We start from the raw sequence: 23,410 nt of genomic DNA on the forward strand, positions 1-23,410 counted from the left end.
ACTAGTGCTCATATTCACTGAGCTCTTTAGAACAAACCATGCTATTGCATGTTTTAATCTGCATTACAGACTAGTGCTCATATTCACTGAGCTCTTTAGAACAAACCATTATTTTGAAAATATTTCCATGGCTAAGTGCTTGAATTTATATACCTGAGGCAGTGGGACTAAACATGGCTGAATTCAAAGATAAGAGGTGCAGACCCATACTTTTGGCAATAGAGCTTAATTTATCGTGGCTCAAGAGTTGGGAGTTCGCCTTGTAATCGGAAGGTTGCCGGTTCGAGCCCCGGCTTGGACAGTCTCGGTCGTTGTGTCCTTCGGCAAGACACTTCACCCGTTGCCTACTGGTGGTGGTCAGAGGGCCTGGTGGCGCCAGTGTCCGGCAGCCTCGCCTCTGTCAGTGCGCCCCAGAGTGGCTGTGGCTACAATGTAGCTTGCCATCACCAGTGTGTGTGAATGGGTGGATGACTGGATATGTAAAGTGCTTTGGGGTCCTTAGGGACTAGTAAAGCGCTATATAAATACAGGCCATTTATTTGTTTTGTCCAAATTCTATCATGTGGTAGTCATATCTGCCATTAGGCATTATAAAGCTTTATTAGATGGTAAGTTTTCAGTGTTAAAATTAAATGGGTAAATATCACTCACTTTCAGCTGTATTGTTACAGAATATATTTCACTTGGACGATCTATCTTTAAAACTTTGAATTTTTAAATATAATTTAAAACCATTGTTATACATGCAGCCGTTTCTGGTTAAGCAAGAATACTGTTTTGATGAGGAGAAAGAATTTAAAGCACTTAGAAGCAAAAAAATGTTTTGTTCTGCTTTTTGTGTAAATAGCTGCGATATAGAAACATGTGCTAGATGCAAGTAATGCGCTGCCCTCTCTCATGCAGCCGGTTTATCAGAATAATGACTCACCCTTCCTGTCGGCCCAACTGTCACTCAAACACCATCAACAGCAAGATTGATTCTTCTAGAGGCATACACATCATACATACAAACACACGGACGCACACACACACAAGTCTCCCTGTCTGTCTTCCCTTTCTCTGTCACCCCGCCCACCTTATTTATTGGCTTTACTTCATGTGGCAGATGCCCTTAGCCAGAGTACACTGCAATTTTGGGGGAACATCCGCTGCTCTGAGGACAGACTCAGGCACAATATTAAACACGGAAATGTCGAAGTGAAACAGATAGAACAGCATTATTATTCCGCTAACAAATGTACTTCTTTACCAGACTCATTTGTTCCGGCCTGTCTTCCTCTGTCCTCTGTCTGAACTTCGCAGTCTAATCTGTCCACAAACTGAAATTTGATTTTAAAAACCTTCGTGAATGACAACCTTGGTCAATACCACGAACAAAATCTGCCAACTTTTAAGTGCACTACAATCATTTTCAATTGATTCCCCCATATTTATATATGAAAATCTCTTGCCCTCTGCGTCTGAATAACTTCTGTATAATGCAAAGAAACCCCAAACTACAGTTTGATCCTTTAATGAAAAAAGGCTTTTTTGTTTTAGGTGGTTTGAGCCATTTGTCATTCAGTGGCTTGATGAAAATGAAGATGTTGCTATGGATTTCCTCAATGGAGCGCTGGAAAGGGACAAGAAAGATGGAGTGAGTACAGCATTGAATTTGTTCTTAATATATAACTTTTATATTAACTCACCAAAGCCACTTGCATGTTTATTCACAAGGACGGCCTGTTTAGCCTGAATTTACCTCTTGAGTAGGTTATGGGAGGATAAAAGGAATTTCACACAGTCCAAACAGCCCTCGCTCTAAGAGTTGATTGGAATATTAATAAAATTTCAATTAAAAATTGATATGAACAGGAAACAAAACATGATTTTCAGGGCAAAGAAAGGCACTGAATGATCTTAGAGAATAATGAAAGGAAATTGAAAAAAGCTTCAGAAAACAACTGCAGTGTACTGAGGTCTGTACGCTTGTTTGTTAATGTTTATCAGAGTAAAAAGATATATATTTCATCTCGTGCAATTAACCAGATAAACACCTACAAATGCTACTATCAACATCACAGAATATTGTTTGCTAAAGTTAACATTTTCTGATATTTCAAACTGCATAGTGAAAGTGTTTTTTATTTAAACCTCCCCAAGTGGAAAACTTAAAAAAGGGGTAGATTCCCAGGTTTTAAATGTCAAGCCCAGTTTATGCACAGCCTTTGAAAACAGTATTTCAGTGTCCTCTGTGATTTTTTTACAAGCTTTTTGAAGTCAGAAGCATATTCCTCTGTTATCTACTCATGGTGTCTATGACTGAGATATTTTTAACAGAAACACTATGTTAGAGAATATGTAGAAACTGCAGTATTTTTGGATGCAGGCCCATTTAAGTTCTATGCCTCCTACTCCCCATCAGCGTCCATACTCCTCAATCAAGTGTAACGTGTACTTTATTTTGGCAGTTTACTCATTATTTGTTGCAGTTAAATTTTAAATTCATGAAATATCATAATCACCTAAAATGTATTGATTGTAGTTCATGTGTATACTGAATAACCACAGAAATTGATATGGTCTTTTGAAAGCATTTCAGATAGTTATGTGGCATGTTATTAGTGCATCCCCAGTCATTAGTAAACATCATCAGTACCTTTACTCAGCATTTTAAGATACAACTGTCAGGCAATTATGAAGGTGCCTAAAGGTCTTAAGGTCTGACATTTTTTCTTTCTCTTTCCCTTCCATGTTTCCTTGTCTGAACATGTCTCAACAGTTCCAGCAAACCTCAGAGCATGCCCTCTTTTCCTGTTCTGTGGTGGATGTGTTCACTCAGCTAAACCAGAGTTTTGAGATTATCAAGAAGCTGGAGTGCCCAAACCCACAGGCTCTGGCTCACTTCATGTGCCGCTTTGCGAAGGTCAGGCTCTTTGGAAAGGCCCCCCTAGTGAACCCTGAATACTATTGCTGGGAATAATAACTCACTGTTAGATACAAGCAGACTCTTTGGTATATTTATTGTGTTTAATATGATCTAGTTATGAGGCTTTAACTGTTTAGGGTTTTTCAGTGACTTCTGGACATACAGAAATGCAAGTAGAGCAGCAGTCATTAATTAGAAAACTGTCTCTCTCTCTCAATCCCCGCAGACTATAAACAAAGTTCTTCTGCAATATGCTGCAATCATATCCAAGGACTTTCCTTTGTATTTGAATAAGGAGAATGTGGTAAGTGCCCACTCAAAGCCTGCAAATGCTAATTGGAAAGGTTATGTTGAGTTTCTTTGTGCAAGTGCAAATATGGCAAGTCAGAATAAAGTGTTTCTATGATTACTGTCTCTAGCAGCAGTTGGCATGGAGACTATGTAAAAAATGTTTGCAATAACAGCGCAGACTCTTCTATGTAGAGCCCTGCCCTGTCTTCCTTAATGCACGTAACAAAGTGTCTTTATTAACCGGGATGCAATTATTCATGTCACAGCCCAGAGCTGATGGGGAAAAGTCATTGGTATTTTCTGAGCTCTCTGTCCATTGTTTAATGTGACGGATGACTAAACACAGAGCCTTGTGAGTGGCCTAATTATCCACAGTGGTCTTTGAAGTTGAAGTGAGCGATAACACACAGTTTCCGCGCAGAGGAGGCAGATGTTTCTTTACAGTGCTGACAGGCTCATTACAACTGTCCCAGCGAAAACATGAAATGTCCCTTCCCTAGACAGAATTAAAATGACAATTGATGAAAAGAATGAAGTTACATAGTTCCAGAAATGTAACCTAATCTAATCTCTAATTTATTAGAACTCATATATTATACAGTACACAATTTTATTTATTTTTTTACCAAGGATGTACCCTATAATTGTCTTAGCTTTTGTCAGACTTTCTAGTTTTACATATGAACATTGTGCATTCACAATAACATATTAGTTTTAGTTTTGTGTGATTTTTATTTGTGTTATTCTATTTATTTGCCCTTTCTTACATTTAAATTGCATCATAGATCCGGTGCATATGTCAGTAAACCAAAGATTTTATGTTACATTTTTCACAGACTAAAATTATGCAGCTGTGGAAAATAATCATATGTGGTTTTAGAATATCTCATATGCTCATAAATCTTATAAAAATAAACCCTAAAAATTATGTTTTGCCACAGACACAATTTTGGCTGCATTAGGGATTGAAAGACAGTAATCACCCCTCTTCTGTGGGCCACATTATGATCATTTTAGTACTTTCTATTCCAAGTATCATAATTGTAGTTTGTTGAGTTCATGTCTGTCTTGTTTTTATGTTTGTTTGCTTTGTTTTGAGCGTATATAATCTGTGACTGTCTGAGTTACTCTTGGTCTCCATAAAGAGCACTGTGATTAATGTCTGTCATCTGTTAAACTTCTTGTGGAGCGGAGAATCGATAACACTGCCACCTGACACATTCGGTGTAGATATTTCTCTCTTTGTTGTGTTGCGTACGGATTGCATTTCCCCCCCGTTGACTGCTGATGTCATTCAGAAACGTTGCCAGTTTGTGTAGATGTGTCAGGAAATCAAAAGTAGATTTTACAGTGAGTGCCCCTGTGATTTTTCTGACATTATGCATTGTGTTTTCAGTTAAATGTTAATCCAGCAAACTGCTACATTACTATGTCAGTATCTGGGAACCATTAAATTTGATGTGCTAGTTTTTTTGCAGGATTTAAACTTCAAAGATATTTTTTAGACACATTAGATGTTACATTGTGTTTTACAAAACAGTGTAGTCACATTCATTCTCATTCTTTTACAGCCCTGCATCATTCTCAACAACATTCAGCAGCTTCGTGTCCAGCTGGAGAAGATGTTTGAGTCCATGGGTGGCAAGCAGGTGTGCACTTACATAACTATCTATATGCTATTTCTGTGTGATGTCTGTGTCTGTTTTGAGGCAATTCACTTTCAATTTCAATAAGACTTGTAACCCTCAATCTATTCATATATATCAATCATTACAATTAAATACTCCCTTAATCTGTTATCTTCCAGGAAGAGGAAATCACAAGGTTAGCTAAAAAACGGCATCGCCAGGATTTAGTATCTTGTTAAAGTGTCTTCAGCACAGGTGGTGCCAGCTAATTTGAAAGTTTAAACCTCCGTTCTCGAATGTAAAATATGTATGGTGTGATTATGTAAATGATCATTTCAGATGATATCCATATGAAGTGGAAGTGAATAATAATCTTAACCTAGGTTCAGACAGCTAACAGATTTATCTGACATGTAGATCACCCCTCCGACTACCACGTCTGCTACTGTTCGTACCTTCTTTGTATTCCATCTATAGTTCCCCACCTCTAATCTCCCCTGTGTATAATATGTGTTGACTTAACATTTTTCGTATTGACTTAAACCCCCAAAATCTCCGTGTTGTGCCTGAAACACAGGTGAATATTTTCCCTGTCAACCTGTCATTCAAACATGAGGAGCAGCTGGCACTTATTCCTATGACTTACCTGCATGTTTCTTTGTAGTTTCTAACACCTGTCTTGCCTTGCGTTTTGTCTTCTGTCGTTGTGTCTTCTGTTTTCCTCCCATTTCTTTTTTGTGCTCTCTCTCTCTGTCTCCAGGAGGAGGGGGTTGTGTCCTTCTGTAAGGTGTGTGTAGTAGGATTTGTCAGCACCCCTTTTCACCATTTACCAAATAATACCAAAAAAAAAGCACACCCTCTTCCCCCGTTCCACCCCTCACGCTTGTACGCTTCTCACCCCCCCCCCCCCCCTCAGCCCCTCCAGCAGCATGTGCCACAGAGCATACGGAATCTGAATTACCCATCACCCCTCTGGACAGGCTGCTCAAGCTCACCATCCCCTGCTCTCTGGGGAAAGTGGCTCAAACCACCTGATCCCATCTTTATTTTTAGCGTGGGGTTTTTTGGGGGTCTGTCTGCCACTTTTCTATCCGTGTCAAATTTAGAAGTGTGATATCTATTTTAGTTCACTGCTCCCCTTTTTACTCCGATGAAAAGAGCAGAGTCAGGGGCTCACTAAGTTGTTGGCTGTGGTTTTGATCTTCTCTTTCCATCCCCCAAGCTGCAGCCACAAAATGCTTTAGACAGGATTTTTCAGACTGTGTTTAATGAGCTTCCCAAACACTTACATCTCTCCAGCTGTGCCCTTAGCAGAGGTGCTGCTATGGCCTAAATATTTGCAGATCTACACTCGGATCTCTCCATTATTATAGTGACAGGAGAAGTCGTAACTTCCTTTCAAAAACTGTGAATAACTACTGGTAATAGATGATCAGGCATATCTTTTAAGCATGTCTCAAGTAATTTATCTGGCTAATTATAAAGCCAAAGTCTATTTCAGGTGAAAGTGTCCTATTAGTTTCCTCTCTCCTCTATTTATAACAGAGGAGTTCCGTATCAGAAATTAACTCCCAGAGAACCAGTGTAATTACCAAGAGCTGTTATCATAACAGAGATTAACAATAATCTCTTACAGTGCCCATTTATGGACTCATCATGGACTGATCTCCCCAGATTAGTATTAGTACTTATTTGGGGTATTTCGCTCAACTTAGAAATGGCATTTTATTAAGCCTTTATTTACTTGGCATTGTTAGTCATTATGGACAAACGGTGCTCTGGACTAACAACCTGCCAGTGAGTAGATATTGCATTGTTGAAACAGGCAAGGGGAATCAGAGCTGGACTGCAGTTGATAGGCTGTCAGCCAGGGGAGAGTAGTACACTCAGGAAGACTCTGGATGCCACTCAGTGTCAAGTGAAACCAGTTGCCATGGAGAAACCAGGTGCTCCATGATTTCCAGACATTTTGTTTCCCTCCTGTAAAGATTAATTGACAAGATTAAAAATGCACTGGCTACTTAGACTACGTGTGTAAGAAATCTTGTGGTGGAATTGGTGTACATTTGCCCTAAACTTCATTAGCAGTTTCTTCAAATGAGAATGCAGTAGTATCTATCAATTGTACCCATATTCATTTCTAGACATCGTATCCAGGAAAATGCACCACATCTTTAAATTGGCATGTCACAGGTTTTAAATGAAGGCCTTGCTGTCAGGACTGCAGGTAGACATTCGATTGCAGGATCAGGAATAACACATTAGTCAGAGTAGACTTTTCTTTCCACTTGGGAGGTGACAGTTGCCTTGGTTTCTCTAACAGTGTTGGGATGTTTTTTGTTTTTTTTTTTGCCAGCACCCCTATCCAGACATATTGTTCAATTTCAGGGACTGCCAGGCTAGAAATTAGAGCCCCGATCTGAAACTTTTTCCAGGAGAAAGCAAAATAAAAAATACCTAGTTTTTTTTAAAACTTATTTATTTTGCTATCACATGAAAAGACGTTAATCACGTTACACATGGTGAAAAAAATTACACGTCAAATCTTTATGGGCGCAGACTACTTTTTGTCAGCGTGATCCATCAATTCCATTGAGGTGACAACAGCCTTAATGTTTGTGCATGTGAACACACAGATGTAAAATCTATTTCGATCAATCCTTCAAATAGAGGCGTGTCTCCTCCACAGCCATAAAAGGTTTAGTTTACTCATCTGCTTCCCAGCTGAGCTGTCTGCCACTAGAATGTGAGAGATGAGCGGCTCCATGGCTAAGCTTATCGGGTATAACGTGACGATCTGTCGTGCATGTGGTGCCGTGCCTTACCTCAAACATCCATCTCAGCACTAAGCCTGAACAACATCAAAAACACTAACATTTGTACAGAGCCTCACAAACACTGAGACAAGCAGATGCAGTCATACATTTAGTTACTGGCACGCAGCATAGCACGAGTGTCTGTCTATGTATTTTATGAAAACATGTCCAAAACATTACATAAATGCGAACATGAACATGCGCATACATTCATCACATGCGCATGCATAAATATGGCCAACAAATGCATGCGTACAGTAAATGTTGTGGGGAAAAAAAGTGTTGATGTATTTTGCATCGGCTGGCTTTGGAAGCTATTCATTTGTAAGGTTGTCATCTGTCACCATATAGATATGTGGGATATAGATATCAATCAAAACACACCCACATTTCAATAAATAAACTTTTCACTCTCAAATAAATCTTGCACCTGTTTATTGCAACAAACATAAAAAGGTTTTTTCTCCCTAAAACTGAAAAACGTCAGTCAGACGTCTTGAGAATCAGAACATCTGTATGTATAAATGCCCAAATGCTTAAATCCCAGAGATGTAGCAGGCTCCCAGCATCTTCTCTCTTCTGTAACATGTGTAATAGTGCACAAAAATGTTCTCCATTGAGAGACCTCTCGCTCGCTGCTTCTTTGCTGACACCGTGTCTCATGACTCGGCAGTTATTGTTACAGTGCTTGGAGGTGAGCTGTCCATTGGTATTCAGAGCGCTGTTTGCCACAGATGGCAGGAAGAATGAGTAGGAGGCCACCAGCAAGGCAGGTTACCACTCCTCTGTGCCTGCCCCCATCCCCCCAGCACCCCCACCCTACTAGAGGCATCCTCCAGAGATACCGAGTTCTAGTCAGTGTGTGTTTAGTGTATGGTGTGTAATTATGCCATAACTGGGTTTTTGTTTTTTTGTTTTTTACTCACAGCTGGATGCAGAGGCCAGTGATCTGCTAAAGGAGCTGCAAAATAAACTCAACACAGTGCTGGATGAGCTCAGCGGAGTGTTTGGCTCCAGGTGAGCACTGGTGTTACTCAAAATGCGCGCATGGGGTGTTTTTCAAATGGTTAATGACTTCATTCATGTCTTGTTCTGTCAAAGAAATTGAACTATATGGCTGCTTAGTTATTGACAGACATTTGCTCACAATGTAAGTGGCTCACGCTCTTGCTGTGCACCATGCTTTGTGAGCACAGCAAGTTCCTTAACATTTCCAAATGAACAAATGTCACCCCAGCTCTTAACACCTTTTCAGTCATATAATAGGAACAGCGGGAGTGAGCTAGCACCAATTCAAAATGGTTAATTTTTACTGCTGCAGCATTAAAAAAAAAATAGAAGAAAAAGATTCAAAGGATTTCTGGTTTCCATCACACAGTTTTAAGCCTGTGATTGAGGACTGTGTGAAGCAGATGAACCAGGAGCTGGTTCAGATGAAAGGTCCAGCCAAAGGAAGTAATGCTGCCATGGACGCAGAGACTGTCCTCCGGCCTCTTATGGACCTTCTGGACAAAAAGTGGGTATCTACTGAATACAAGGTAGAAGAATTGTGTAACACAATTTTGTCCTTTTGTTTACAATACTTGCACGTGCCAGCCTCTCCAGCAAATGTCATTAATCCAAGTACAGAACTACAAAAGCAATCCAACCAGGGAGCTCTAGATCACACTTCCTTAAACACAGCATTTGCAAGTTAAGCAGAAAAATATAGCACGCACATTAACATACCGAAAGTTATTGTTTGGTGTTATTCATTTGGCCAGTTCAGCACATTGTTAGAGGACATTGCATTTTTCTTTAGTATCATTTAAGTCCTTGGGCTGCCTTTTTCAGACAGTGTTGTGTCCTAAGACTAAGATTAAGGGAAAAATAGACCCTTGATTGTAAAGAAATCCGTTCACCTCCTCTCCTCAATGCTGATCAATTGTTTGATCATTTCATTTCTGGTTGGGACCACTTTGATACTAGGAAAAATGGGTATAATACACAGGAGACACATTATCGATCACTGCCTACTAAAGTAACCTAAGGACTGCATTTATTACTTGGAGGGTTTTTACACTGTGTTCTGATATGGTTAGCTGAGCCCTGGGAATCGTTCTCAATCTTTTGTCAAATCAACATTGAGGCCAGTGGGGTATTACAGGGAATCCTCTTAATGATATGGAAATACAAAATCCTTTCTCATGTCTCTTAGACCCTGCTTCCACAATAGGGTGAGATTAAATCATAAAGCTGCTGCATTTATTCTTTGAATCCCAGCTGTTTTTTTCCTCTTTTCTTTATTTAATCATTATATTTATGAAGACATTAGTAGGAGTCTTTAGCCATGTTTGTTTAGTTTTGAGGCAGGGCTGTAAGTGTTAACCTGACACATGACCTCCTTTCCTGTTTTGCAGTTTAATGTTATTTGCCAAGATTTGTGAGAAGACAGTGCTGAAACGAGTCCTCAAAGAGCTTTGGAAGATTGTGCTGAACACAATCGAGAGAACAATTGTTCTGCCTCCGTTGAGTGACCAGAGTGTGAGTATTGTGTGAGATTCCCCTTCTCTCTTACCTCTTTCAGCTCTTCACTTGGCCTCCACCTCCCTCCTCTTGTGCACCTGTCTCTCTCTCTTCCTCCATCTGTTCCGCTCTCTCCTGCCCCCTCATAGCACACAAATCACTGTACAGAAGATGAAGCACGGCAACATGACATCTCTAAATCTTTATGCACGTGGAACAAGTTTTTTCATACTCCTAATCCTTTTGTGAGAGCTTGGTTAATATTTTTCATCTTAGGAGTATCTCATTAAGCCCATTTTTTATTGTCACCCAAACCAGGCAAATCTTAAAGTCATCATGTCAAACAGTGTTTGAGATGTCGCCCAATGCCACTTTAGAAATCCAATTTCAGCAACAATAAGTTATCCCTTCACTCTGTTTAGCTTGATCACCTGATAATCTTTTAACAATTTCTGCTGCATTTTTCAAAAATATATTTTCATACGATGGTTCATGATGAAACCGTATCTGCTTCTCCAACAGCAAGGAGCTCAGATGATCTTCAGTGCTGCCAAGGACTTGGGACAGCTATCCAAACTGAAGGTAATTTATGAATGAGCTTATAAATATCACAATACATAAACTCTGTTTGGTCTGAATCCTATATTGTCTAAAAAGGGACTTAAATTAAAGATGGATTGTTCTTATATTTGGAAAAAATGTTTGTGGTCATGGCTTATGTAATATAAATTACACAAATCAAAAGAAATAATCTCACCACGCAGCTGAACATGATCAACATTTTACACATGCAAGTGTCCAGAAATATAAAAAGAACAAAAACCTTGTAAGATAATTCTTCTTTGGCATCATGAAATACAGCTTGGAGCTACATAACTGGGCAGGTGTCTAATTGCTGATGTGACTGGAGGATGTCTAATCCCACGAGCTCCATTTAGTGAGGCATTTGGATAGATCAGTGGCTGTGCTGTGGTTTCACTAACAACTAGGGTGTGACAATACCTCTGAGAGGTATTTTAGCTCTGAGTCACACAGAAGTTGCAAATGTAATGTGTGTTTCCCTGCTGAATTTTAAGCGAATTCATGTTTGTGTTGTGTGTGGGATTCCGTCAGATGTCCTTTGAGACAACATCTGGGTACTGATCATCTGTACACAGATGGGCGTTTTTCTGTCGTTCTCCAAAAGTATTAAAGTGCTTCATCATCCTCTTGTTATTCGTGATTATGACTGATAATCTCCAGCTCTTTTACTTTTGTCATAAAATGTAGGCTTCATTTTCTGATGTCATTTTTTTATTCTTAGCTCTGTTCTCTCCTGTTAATATATTAAGGCATGTGTCTAACTCTTCCTGCACAATCTAACATCCGAAGTAAATCCCTGACTAATTGCTATTGCAGTGATGTGACTTTTGAACTATGTAATGTTTTCAGATTCGCTGGAACAGTTGAAGAACACTTTGGCTGATTGACAGTTTGCTTGAAAAATGTAATGCAGTGTGCAGGACCACTTTGATGTCTATGTCCTATGACCTCTGTAAATCCCGTGCTCAGCTCTACACAGCACTTATCTTTTTCAGCAAATATTTGACAACAAACAGCTTGTAGTGTGTTCTCAGCTTACTACATGGATTTTGCAGGAAGATTTCTATTTGAAATACTCAATTACGAGAGTAAATAAATACATTATTACAGTAATATAATATAATAATAAATGGCAAAAAAAGTCTATCTAAACATGCACAGTTTCTCCATCAGAACATGATATCTTCCTCCATGCAACCTCCAGTGTTTTTGGGGCACACTATGGCTTTGTTTTCTCTGGATGGAGAAAGTGCTGGAACAGACACAATGCAAATGAGGGTGACCCAGTGCAATTTTGGCATCAAAACCAAAGAACATCTTAGCACTGATGCAGATTAAACTATTTCCTCTCACAGTAGCTCTGTTTAAAGACTTTTGGTTGATTAAATCTGTACCATATTATGATTGCAGCTGAATACACACATCTTTCATCTCAAGATTGCGATGTGCATTTTCAAAGTAAACCACCATCGGCATGCACCTGACAGTGTGATTATGTGGATTAAATAGTTAAATCACATCCAATATGAAACTTTTGCTTCTGTACACACGAGCTGTACACACCTGAGAAATAAGGCAGTGCCAGAAGTTATTTACAGCAATCAATTTACGGGTCATGAAAGCTCCAATTAGAATTGACAAAAACATTTTTCATGATTAAAATAGATTTTTTTTGTGTGTTGGTGTGAGACAGCGAGGTTTAAATTTATCACAAACAGTTTAAATGACTTGCACTGGTTCTGGTTTGTAAGCAGTAAATGCTCTATATCACGAGCACTATGGCTCACTTAAGGTCATAACCATTTTGCTGGAGATACATCTTAAAATTCAAAGTTAACAAATGTGACTTGTGATGGTATTTGCTTACTGCAGTGTTTTACTCTCTCTCTCTAGGAGCATGTCATCCGAGAAGAAGCCAGAAGTCTGACACCACGCCAGTGCGCAGCCATGGACCTTGTGCTTCCCACCATCAAGGTGAGTTTTTTTTTTTTGTTTGTTTATTATATAGTTGGCAGTACTGGCTAAACTTGACCTTTAAAAGGAAAAGCAGGTGTGCATAGCATAGCAGAGATATGCAAATGATTTAAACATGCATATTCTAGGAGTGTGGAATTCTGTTACTCGTGACATGCTTTGGACATTTTAGTCTTAAGAGCTATAGTCTCTACTTGCACCTATGTTTACACTGTAAATGGATTTACTAAAGGTCAGAGGTGGGACCAAGTCATTGTTTTGCAAGTCTCAAGTAAGTCTCAAGTCTTTATCCTCAAGTCTCAAGTCAAGTCTCAAGTAATGTCAGGCAAGTCAGAGTCGAGTCTCAAGTCACTGGTGTAAAAGTCCGAGTCAAGTCACAAATCTGAAACTTTGAATTTCAAGTCCTTTCGAGTCTTTAAAAAAAAAACGAAAAAATAATGTTGCAGTTATGCTAAATGTAAATATTAGACCATGTAATTTTAAAATCTGTGTTTTTCTCAACACATGACAAAATAGTGAACTTAGAAAATATACACAAATTGTGAAATTGCACCTCTTTAAAATGCAGCTCAATTAAACCTAGCTCCAAGAATAATTTTCACCGACAGTTCTGAGATAAGCTGCATGTTATTCTTGGATGCGGTTGTAGGACCGGCTTTAAAATCGCATGACAAAAATATCATACACATTAAAAAGAACTGTATCACCAACGTAGCCTGGACAACATTTGCTAGTTAGATGAAGTCAGCTATCTCATCTTAGCATATTTATATGCATATTTATAATCATACGGTTCTTGGAGTGAGTGCATACACTCATGAAGTTTAGTAACTTCAGGTCACTGCAACAAGCCCAGGTACAGTTTACTGACGGATGGGTGCAGGACCTTGAAATGCACCGTGTAGAAAGTAAAGACCATCGCACGTATCATAAGTTTACCAGTCTCACAAATCGTCGTCATAAATACACATTCCTTAACCGTTTATTAATAGGACCTTTGAGCTCAACGGTAATTAATTAGTAGTGGAAATCATTTCTGGTAGCATCACAGAAATGTAGCAGTGACAACAATATTGTATGCTGTAATCGTACTGGGCAATTAGTGATACAAAAAACCTGTTTTATCCTGTGAATAAAAGTATATGTTTTTGTTAATGTACCATAATAACAGAAGCGAAACACAATATTGTGTCAGGACAATTCACTATTTATGCACAATAAACAAAGGAGCATAGCGCGACAATTTCTGTTCAGCGCCAGACTTACTTGTAACCTATATCACCAATTATGTTATGAAAGTGACGTATTAACTACTAAAAAACACTGACCTTCGTGTAAATGCTTGGAGCAGACTAACCTGTGAGCTGGAGTGTTCTGGGACGTTATATTTGATCTTTGAATGGCTGCAATCCAGGCCATCCGTCGCGTCTTTGTTACTTCGGAAACATGGCTTGAACAATTTCTCTTCAACGACGTAATCCGATAACAACCGATCTCTTTACCCGTCGGCTTCCCGTGGCTGTCATGCGACCGGCTATTGCAGTTAATAATACAACAGCTTCTTGACATTTTTGTGTTTCTTTTTATCGCTGTGTGACTGATTTCAATTGAAAGCCTGCGTGCGCTACTACCGCTTGCCACGAGTTCCCAGAATCCTTTGCGGTTCTACCCGTGAATGACGTCACATTTTCAATCTCTATATAATATGCATGTTAAATTTTATATTTTGGGTAAAATATCAAGTCTTTTCAAGTAAACCGGTTCAAGTCCAATTCAAGTCCCAGGTCATTGGTGTAAAAGTCCAAGTCAAGTCACAAGTCTTAGAACATTTTTTCAAGTCAAGTCTAAAGTCATAAAATTAATGACTCGAGTCTGACTCGAGTCCAAGTCATGTGACTCGAGTCCACACCTCTGCTAAAGGTTACCGATTATGTTTTATTTTTTCCACATCATATATAATGACATTAAATATTGTCAAAATGTAAAAATAATAAAGTACATGAATGAAATAGTAATTTGAATTGCTGTAGGTGTATGAACTCGGACACCTAGCCATGCAGTCTTTACAAACATAAAGGGCAGAAAAGAATGGGTCATTCTACAGAGCTCACTGAACTCAAGTGCAGTACTGTAACAGGATACCACTGCAACAACAAGTAGGTTCGTGAAATTTATTCTCTCTTCGATATTTCACCATCAACTGAAAGTCGTGTTATTGTAAAGTGGAAGCATTTAGGAATCAGAGTAACTCACCCACAAAGTAAAAGACCACATAAAGAGAGCGGGTTGCTAAGTGCTGAGGCTAGTACGTAAAAGTTTCCAGCACTCTGCTGACTCAATAACTGCAGCGTTCCAAACCTCTTCTAGCATTAGCATCAGTACAAAAGTTGTGCACCAGGTGATTCATGGCAGGGTTTTCTATGGCTGAGTGGTGTGGTGTGAAAAAGTGTTTGCCCCCTTCCTGGTTTCCTAGTGTTTTGCACATGTTTCAGATCATCAAACAATTTGTTTATATTAGACAAAGATAACCCACGTAAATACAGATTGCAGTTTTTAAATGATGATTTCATTGATTAAGGGAAAAAGGATATCCAAACCTATCTGGTTCTGTGTGAAAAATTAATTGGCTGTCTTGTTAAATCATGAATTAACTGTGATTAACCACTTTTTTTTTTGGAAAGTTTGGTTCAGTTTTACTAGCCACAGTCAGGCCTGATTACTGGCAGACCTGTTGAATTATGAAATTACTTAGAACCTGAGTGACAAAGTGAAGCAGACTAAGAGGTCTCAAAAAGCAACACATCATCCTACAATCTAAAGCAGGGGTAGGCAACTCCAGGCCTCGAGTGCCGATGTCCTGCAGGTTTTAGATGTGTCCTTGATCCAACACAGCTGATTCAAATTGCTAAATGACCTCTTCAGCATGTCCTGAAGTTCTCCAGAGGCCTGGTAATGAACTGTAACAGTTGCTATCGTAATGCAGTGTATCACCACATGGCGGCGCCTCCTGTCTCACGACTGGTGTCACCCCCTTTTTTGTTCTTCTTCGCACTCCTCCTGTAATGGATGCTCCCGTGTGTACGCGGACTAGTGTGCTCTTCAGTAATGTGTGGTAGAGGTAGCACTTATTTTTGATATTGTAAATAAATGAGTACTTTTTGGAAAGTCAGAAGCTGTTGCTCATTCGCTATCCACCTGCACACCTCCGCGGCTGGCTTCATCTCCACCGCACGTTACAGAACTAATCAGTTGATTCAGGTGTGTTGACCCAGGGTGAGATCCAAAACCTGCAGGGCACCGGCACTCAAGACCTGGAGTTGCCTACCCCTGATCTAAAGTCACATTCTGTGGGTTGACGAGACAAAATCTGAACTTATATGAAGGTTTGATTCCTGTTATATCTGGCATATAATTAACACAGCATTTCAAAAAAGGACCATAATGCCAACAGTAAAATATGGTGGTGGTAGTGTAATAGGGTGGGACTTAATAAAATAAAAAAAATAACATTAAAAAATTATTTAGCAGTTTTAAAAAACACTGAAATACTGGTCACGAGTTGTAGTATTTGCTCCAAAGTGATGCTCTTTGGTTCAACCAGGAGCTTGTTAGTATTTCTTGTTTGCTTGTTAATGTTAATATTGATGAAGTGAAACTACAAGAGTATGGTGCACAACTTAAAACTAAAAATAAATTGCATCTTAAAAATACCTCTGACACTTCCCAAGCCCATAGAAAAAGAAGAAAAAACAGCAGCATCTTACTTTTCTGCCATTTGACAGTTTTTGCAAAAGGATACAAAATGATACCAAGTCCGAGTTCTTCAGGCACAAGAGGAGAGTTATGGCAAGGTGCCACTATGGAAACACGACTCCATAAGGTGTAGAAAAAAAACTAATTGATTTTGCTGTCACCAAGGAAACTACCTGGAGGTTTAAATCAATCATGTCACCGAAATTCTTTCATCAGTATTCCAATGAGAGCAGTCGATTAACACAGAGTTGGTAGAAATTTAGAAATTCTGTTTAAATGGCTACCTGAATATACAGTCTAAAAAACAGAACAACCTCAAAACCCATCAAAAATAGATACACTAAAATTTAAAAGAAATGTGCCATTCATCAGTAACTATAAATATATAGAACCAAGAATTTCTTCTTGGACTAAAAAGTTAAATCCTGTGCAACATATTTATTTATTTAAAAGCTTTTTTATTTAAACATTTAAATATAATATTTCATCCAAGCTGAACTTAAAACCTGTAAAAATGAATGGGCAGGATAATGCAGTGGCCTAAGCAGACCTTACCTGACAAAATAGCACACTTAACAGAGCCCCAGTAATGTATTATTTATCCTTTCTTTGAACTCTGGCCTTGTCTGATTGTATGAGAAAGATGTCTCAGAGTTCCTCGATAAAATGTGTATTTGATATAGTTAATAAGATAATATGTAGGCATTTATTGAAGTGCATTTCAGAATAGATCCCAGTTTTTGAACAACAAACATAGATATTAGGAAAAAAACTGATAATAAGATTCTTTATGCAGGCCATTTTATTTGTCTTTCTTGTTATCAGATGTTAGTATTACCAGAAAATAAACTGTTAGTAATCACTTACTTGCTCAGGTAAATGTGCTAAAGACTTATCAGCAGAAGACTACAGCCTCACATCATTAACTACCAAATGCAAACCCCTGCTAAGCCTCGAAGATAGAGAAAATAAATGAAGAAGAAAAACGAAATCAAATATATGAGGCAAAATATAAGGAACTGGAGGAAAGTAATAGGGTAACAAAAAGAAAGTACGGATGTTGTAAAGGTGGCCGGTGATTTTACTGGAGGCAGGGTGATATCTTGAGCATGCAGGTTGGTTTGGGTCTTTTTGCCAGAGGGAATGCAGCACTGCAGCCCAGCAGTAACACTGCAGGCATTTTTCAGGATGAGGCGACACTCTTATAGATCAGTACAGCTTATATTCTGTGAGTCTTAGTGCTGTGACGGTGATTGGAATGAGGAGGTGATATTTTTTGAATAAATTGTTTCAAATGTTCTGACCTAAAATGAGACAAATCTCCAAGGCACAAAATACAGACATTCTGAACATCTTCCTGTGTTATATGGTGGGAAATTGTGAATAGATACAACTCTTATTGTACCACTGTTTGTTTAAGCCAATTCAATTGTAGTTGGGTGTGTTTATTTTAAATAACTATAGATGTTAATCTCTGGGAATTTTATGTATATTTAGTGTTTCCTGGGCATTTTATGGATAGAATATGTGCCGTTTCTCTTTTTTTCTCTTAAAACTCCACTGATGACTCAACCTCTGCACGCCAGATTATGTATAATTCACAAGAAGCACATGTCGGTCAAACTTTATGACTAATAAATCATTGGTGAGGCAGACCACAGCGCCTCCCCATGTGTCGAGTCACTGACCTGACACCAGTCTGAAAATATTTACCGGCACTTTCTCCATTGTGGTGTCAAGCTTTGTCTGATGAAGACAATGTGGTTCGGATGTCACTTTGCAGCTGTGTATACCTTATCTCTGTCTACTGCATTTTCTGTCCAGTGTATTTATTGACATGAGATAAGGGTGTACCAACTTTTTAACTTGGATCATGACAACAGAAACTCCACAAACAACACAAGCGCCATTAACAATAGCTCTTTTGTCTGTGTAATGATCATGTGTTGTAGAAGAAAGCTAGCTGAACAGATAAGCACAAAAAAGCAGTCCATCTTTTCTTAATAAGATCTCTCCATGGCCACAATCTTCCATATGTAGGAGTGGTGACAACATTTCAAAAGAATGCAAAGCTTTGTGTGTACTCAGCTATCATGCTTATCAGCGCAAATGTGCATTAACCACCCAAGCAGGGGTTTCAGATTTAAATGCACGGTAATTAGACAGAAAAGTGGCTATTACTGCTGTCTCTTGCCTGGTCTCCTGCTTGGAAAATGCATACTGTCCACATAATCTCAGGTTATTTCTCTGCCAACTGAAACTTGCTGATGTGTATGAACTCAACAGAGGATCCCTTCCTGGAAAACATTCTTGGAGTCATCTGGAAGTTAACTCCTCTTTCTTTTCTTATAGCAATACTTCCATGCTGGAGGAAATGGCCTGAAGAAAACTTTCCTTGAAAAGAGCCCTGATATGAAGTCCCTCAAATATGCTCTCAGCCTTTACACTCAACCTACAGATGCCTTGATCAAGAAATATATATGCACCCAAACCTCTCAAGGTAAGCACCTAGCTATGGTCAGGCTCAGTTGGGTTTCAGTTTGGGAGGGAATGGAGTTATTTCAGCATTCAAATGCTGGAAAACTTTTGTCTTAAGAGCTATACTCTGTATTCTCTCTGCCTTGCTTGGGCAGCTTCACTTTTACAGAAAGCATCTATAAAAACACAGTGAGAGTGCCAGCAAAGGCGTGAAAAAAGACAGATTGGTCATTCTATTGTGAAGCTATATTTTAGCACCTAGGCAGAAGTGAATAAACATATTTTTATGACGACTGATTACACTTGTAGCAAAACAGTTTATTCACAACATATTTGTTGCTGTAATTCACAGTTAATATCTGATTTGTCTGCAACATTTCGGAGTTGTAATGCTTTATTTAACCTTAACATTATGGAGTTTCCCATCAGTATTTACCCCATATATATTGCTGTAAATGTGTTCTGAAGATGCCTCTTTTTTATCAGCTTAAATACACAGTGAACATTGCTGTAATTGCATTTATCTCATCACTGTAGGAGCACTGTGCCTCTTTCACTGTAAATAACTTTAAAAACAAACAAACAGCAACAGTATCTTTGGCCTTTTCATCCTGTGTGCTTAAGGGCTTAATTGCTCTCATGCTCTTTTCCCTTCACTCTCTCATTAACAATGCATAAAAAAACACTGTCGGGATAAATACGATATACAGTATTTGCTATGTAAATCCATATATTCTCTTTTGTGCAGTCGCCTCACTCTTTCTTTCCGGCATCTCTGGCACACTTGTATATGTTGTTGACTCATCCGTCTTTATTTGGATTTTCTTCTCTGTAATAAGGCGGAAATACCTTCAGGTATCCAGAGATGCTCAAGAGGGAATTCAACCCGGCAGGGCGTTGAAGCTTTAAGCTCCCGGTTCCCTCAGTGTGCTCAGCCTTGTAGAACACTGCATAGCAGGCAGCAGGAAACTGAAAGCCTGTAGGAAAAAGCTCGGCAGCCAGCAGGCCAACCAGCATTGCCGTTTTCCCTGAGTGGCAGATGGGCATAGATACACAGTGTTTCGCTGTGTGCTATTTTCAGATTGCTCGATGTGTTTCTCTTCTTCCACCCGCGCTACATCTCTCATCCCATTCCAGCTCCACCCGCAATTTCACACCATGCTTTTTATCTGAGGTGGCCTAATGTTCTGTCTTTAAGTGGAAGTAGTGAGCTGGTTGAGGTCAAAAATTAAAGAATGTGGAAATGATGCTTGATGTAGCACAGTGGACACAGTTTCATTAATCACCAACCCCTGTGCTCTGAGAACGACATATTTAGACCACGGCATGTACCAGTTTAATCCTGCCAAGCCTGCTCTCGGAAGCATACATGTGTCTCTTTGTTGAGTGGGGGCTGTTGTCTAGCTTACAGTAATCTCGCATGAATATTTTGCAGTTTTTTGGTTATGTAGTATTCGTGTGTTGAAATGTCACACGGTGTAGGCTAAGCGTAACGTCTTATTTGACAGTGGAAAAAATCTGGGAATTTAAGAGCAAGTCTTCGTCAATTAATGCAGACAACTCGCCTTTCTTATCTGCATTTTCCTCACTTAATCTGATCCTAAGGCCTACTCGCTGCCACCTTGGTTTTTATCTATCCCTGCTTTCTTTTATCTTCAACATGTACCATTTGTCTTCTTCACACTTTGAGCTTCTACGTCTCTCAGAATTCCTTTTCTAGTATCTGTTGAGTACACCGGTATATTTTTTTTCATAAATGCACAACATACCATAATGTCTGTTTTTACCCTGATAGCTAAAGTGACCATGCAGTGGCATTGCTGTGTGTTCTCACAAGTTCAGGACTTCATTGTGCTGCAGTTTCTTAGTTCTCTATCGGCTTCCTGGGGCTTCATTACAATAAATCTCAAGGCTTGTTTCCCCATTACCAGCCACAACGGGTGCTGCATGTTTGGCATATATTGATTAGCTATTGGATCAACATGCCTCTACATTAAGTAGTGTTCAACGTCTACTTGCTCCTGGCTGGCTTAAACATGAAGCAGCTGAAATGAGCAAGGCTCCCTACATCAGACAGTATGTAACATGGTCAGCAATCCATTCTAATTGTTCATCTCTGACTGAGTGACACGTTAATGATGCTGCACAGCAACTGAGCAGAGTCCTCCTTTATATTCATGCATTCCCTTTGCCTCATCTATTTCCTTTCTGTTGCATGGCATTCATAGTGTGTTTCCATGGAGTTAAATCCAGTGTTTTCACTTGAGCTAAGACGTTGTTGATTTCAGCATGTAGAACATTATTTATTTAGTAGATTCCTTCACAACATGTGCCTTTTTCACAGCCCTCAAACCAGACAGATTATTTCATGTTTCTATTTTTTTTACTTGTTGTTATTCTTGTTTAGCCTGGAGCTAAAGGAAACTCTGGCTTTGCTTGCTACTGGGCTGCCATGAGAGTGAAAACAAGTCTACTCTCTTACTGTTTTCCTTAGGTCTGTTTTTTCTCTTTTAGTTCTGACACACTCATGTGTTTATACACAGCTTTTTGGATCAATCTTTGGATTCACCAGGTACACAGATAGTTGTCTTCACAGTTTTGCATCTGTCCTCGCATCCTCCCTCTCTCTCTCTCTCTTTTCGGTCTCCATCTCTTTTATTTCGGGTTCCTGATCTCTGTATTTCTCTCCCTGCTTCCTCACTGCTGCTCCTCCATTCTTTCTGATTTTCATTACGCCTCTTTCCAATTCTCCTGTTGCTGTTTTGGTGTGTGTCCAGGTCAGTCATCCAACGGATCAGTGGGGGAGGTGTCGATGCAAGTGAATCTCATCTCTCACCCTGGCACTGGAGAGCACAAAGTCAGCGTGAAGGGTGAGCTTTTTCCTATACTCAAACCTGCTTTTTGTTATTTCCAGTCAAATCTGTTCACACCTGCAAATATTCACAAAAATCTATCTCATCTGTGCAACTGGGCTGCAGGGGCCATCAGCAGCACAGCTTCTTGGAGCGCCTTCAAAATCAGAGAATAAGTTAATTACCTTTTGATATGTTGTTTCTTATTGTAATTAAATAGAAAATCAGGTGTTTTATGCATGACAGTGTCGGGATTGATGCAGTATTGTCATATTTGTAATAGCTGTTGTTGTCAATTCCACTAGGTACTATAGGTATTAGTCAATCATTCTTCTAAGCTTTCAAATGACCGTGCATATTTGGATTTCCATGCAATTTCACGATGGGCAATAGTTTTGGCCTTTATGTGTGTCTCCTGTTTAACTGTTAGTAACATTCTTCTTCTATGTTGTGTTGTTTCATGGTTGTTGGCAAACAGCTTATAGATACATTATCACCACCTTCTGGTAGTAGTAGAGCATTACATACTACAAGACATTGATAAAAACAAAGGAAATTTTATTACGTAATCAAACTTAAGCAAAAGACAATTGCAAAAAATAACTTTTTTAAAACTAATTCAGTTGTTATTTGATCGTCCAAATTTAATTACCTTACTCTTTAATAGTTTCATTCTTTCAAATCGTCTGCATTTGCCAGTATGATTTTTTTTTGAAACAATGCACCTGAAAAGACTTTTACCAAAACGGAGTCCTAAAACTGCATTATTATCCCTGCAAGTTATACTTCTATTGTACTTCAAAATTACATCCTGCTAGAGCACAGTACAAAGTCACTGTAATTAGGGGATAGCTGAAAAAAAAAGATTGATACTTGTATACTGTAATAGCTATAAACTGGAAAATACATAGGTCTGCTACTACACAGATAAGACAAGTCAAGTTCAGCTATGCATGTACAGCTGGCTCAAAGGTTGGCTGTTTATTAGTTCTTTGCTTTATCATTACAGAATTTCTCCAGAGATGTATTTCTTTTAATTCACTGTGAGCCTCCTTATTTCCTTACAGTGTCTCTAAACCTGCCTCCCCCCAAAAGCACCATAGGCATTAGAGAAACTAAAAACATGAGAGCAAAGCAACAATGTTTTCACAAACAGGAAAAGCCATCATTACATGAGTCACAGTTTAGCTTTTGATTAAATTTTTTCTGCATTTCCTGAATCCAAATTTTAGCAGCTCACACAGAAAATCCAGCATGCTGCCACATCATTATGGTTTACTGACGCTGCATGTAAGTCAATGTCTCTGGTCTTCTTCACTGTGGATTTACTCGTTATTTGAATATCAGTGCAGAAGAGTGAGTATGAAAAGAAATCTTTGCAGGCTGATTCATAGGCACTAACACGCAGAGATGTTTACCATTAATGCTGCAGATAGCTGGAAATGTTTCTGTTATCAGGCTCTGTTATGCTTGCTCCGACGGTATCTCAGTTTAACGTGACATTTTCTACATTTAGCCGTTTATCTGTGGGAACAAGATAAATACAGGTCCAAAAATAGAAACTGAGCTTGGAATACACAATCTTTTTTGGCAGAATTAGTGGACTTTCCTTTCTTGTACCTG

The 23,410-nt window shown here is 39.0% G+C and overlaps 1 protein-coding gene and 1 long non-coding RNA gene across 8 annotated transcripts in view; one reads left to right on the top strand and one right to left on the bottom strand.

Moving 5' to 3' along the window:
- unc13c (unc-13 homolog C (C. elegans)) overlaps positions 1-23,410 on the top strand; it is a 187,602-nt gene that overhangs the window by 161,560 nt on the left and 2,632 nt on the right. For 5 of the 7 annotated variants that reach the window (XM_026172660.1, XM_026172653.1, XM_026172669.1 and 2 more), the window contains 12 exons: positions 1,540-1,636; positions 2,762-2,905; positions 3,135-3,212; positions 4,771-4,848; positions 5,588-5,614; positions 8,572-8,660; positions 9,022-9,159; positions 10,043-10,166; positions 10,671-10,730; positions 12,624-12,704; positions 18,810-18,957; positions 21,713-21,805. In XM_026172660.1, coding sequence (XP_026028445.1) covers positions 1,540-1,636; positions 2,762-2,905; positions 3,135-3,212; positions 4,771-4,848; positions 5,588-5,614; positions 8,572-8,660; positions 9,022-9,159; positions 10,043-10,166; positions 10,671-10,730; positions 12,624-12,704; positions 18,810-18,957; positions 21,713-21,805 — 1,157 coding nt within the window. The remainder of the gene's footprint in view (positions 1-1,539; positions 1,637-2,761; positions 2,906-3,134; positions 3,213-4,770; positions 4,849-5,587; positions 5,615-8,571; positions 8,661-9,021; positions 9,160-10,042; positions 10,167-10,670; positions 10,731-12,623; positions 12,705-18,809; positions 18,958-21,712; positions 21,806-23,410) is intronic. The other 2 variants (XM_026172688.1, XM_026172696.1) reach the window with 1 other exon arrangement.
- Positions 1,551-5,558, bottom strand: LOC113025206 (uncharacterized). The gene is made up of 3 exons (XR_003272768.1): positions 5,474-5,558; positions 1,742-1,800; positions 1,551-1,612 (listed from the first exon to the last, which is right to left on the bottom strand). It is a non-coding gene; the product is annotated as an uncharacterized LOC113025206 (long non-coding RNA).

This window comes from Astatotilapia calliptera, chromosome 1, assembly GCF_900246225.1.
Source record: "Astatotilapia calliptera chromosome 1, fAstCal1.2, whole genome shotgun sequence".
Taxonomy (NCBI): domain Eukaryota; kingdom Metazoa; phylum Chordata; class Actinopteri; order Cichliformes; family Cichlidae; genus Astatotilapia; species Astatotilapia calliptera.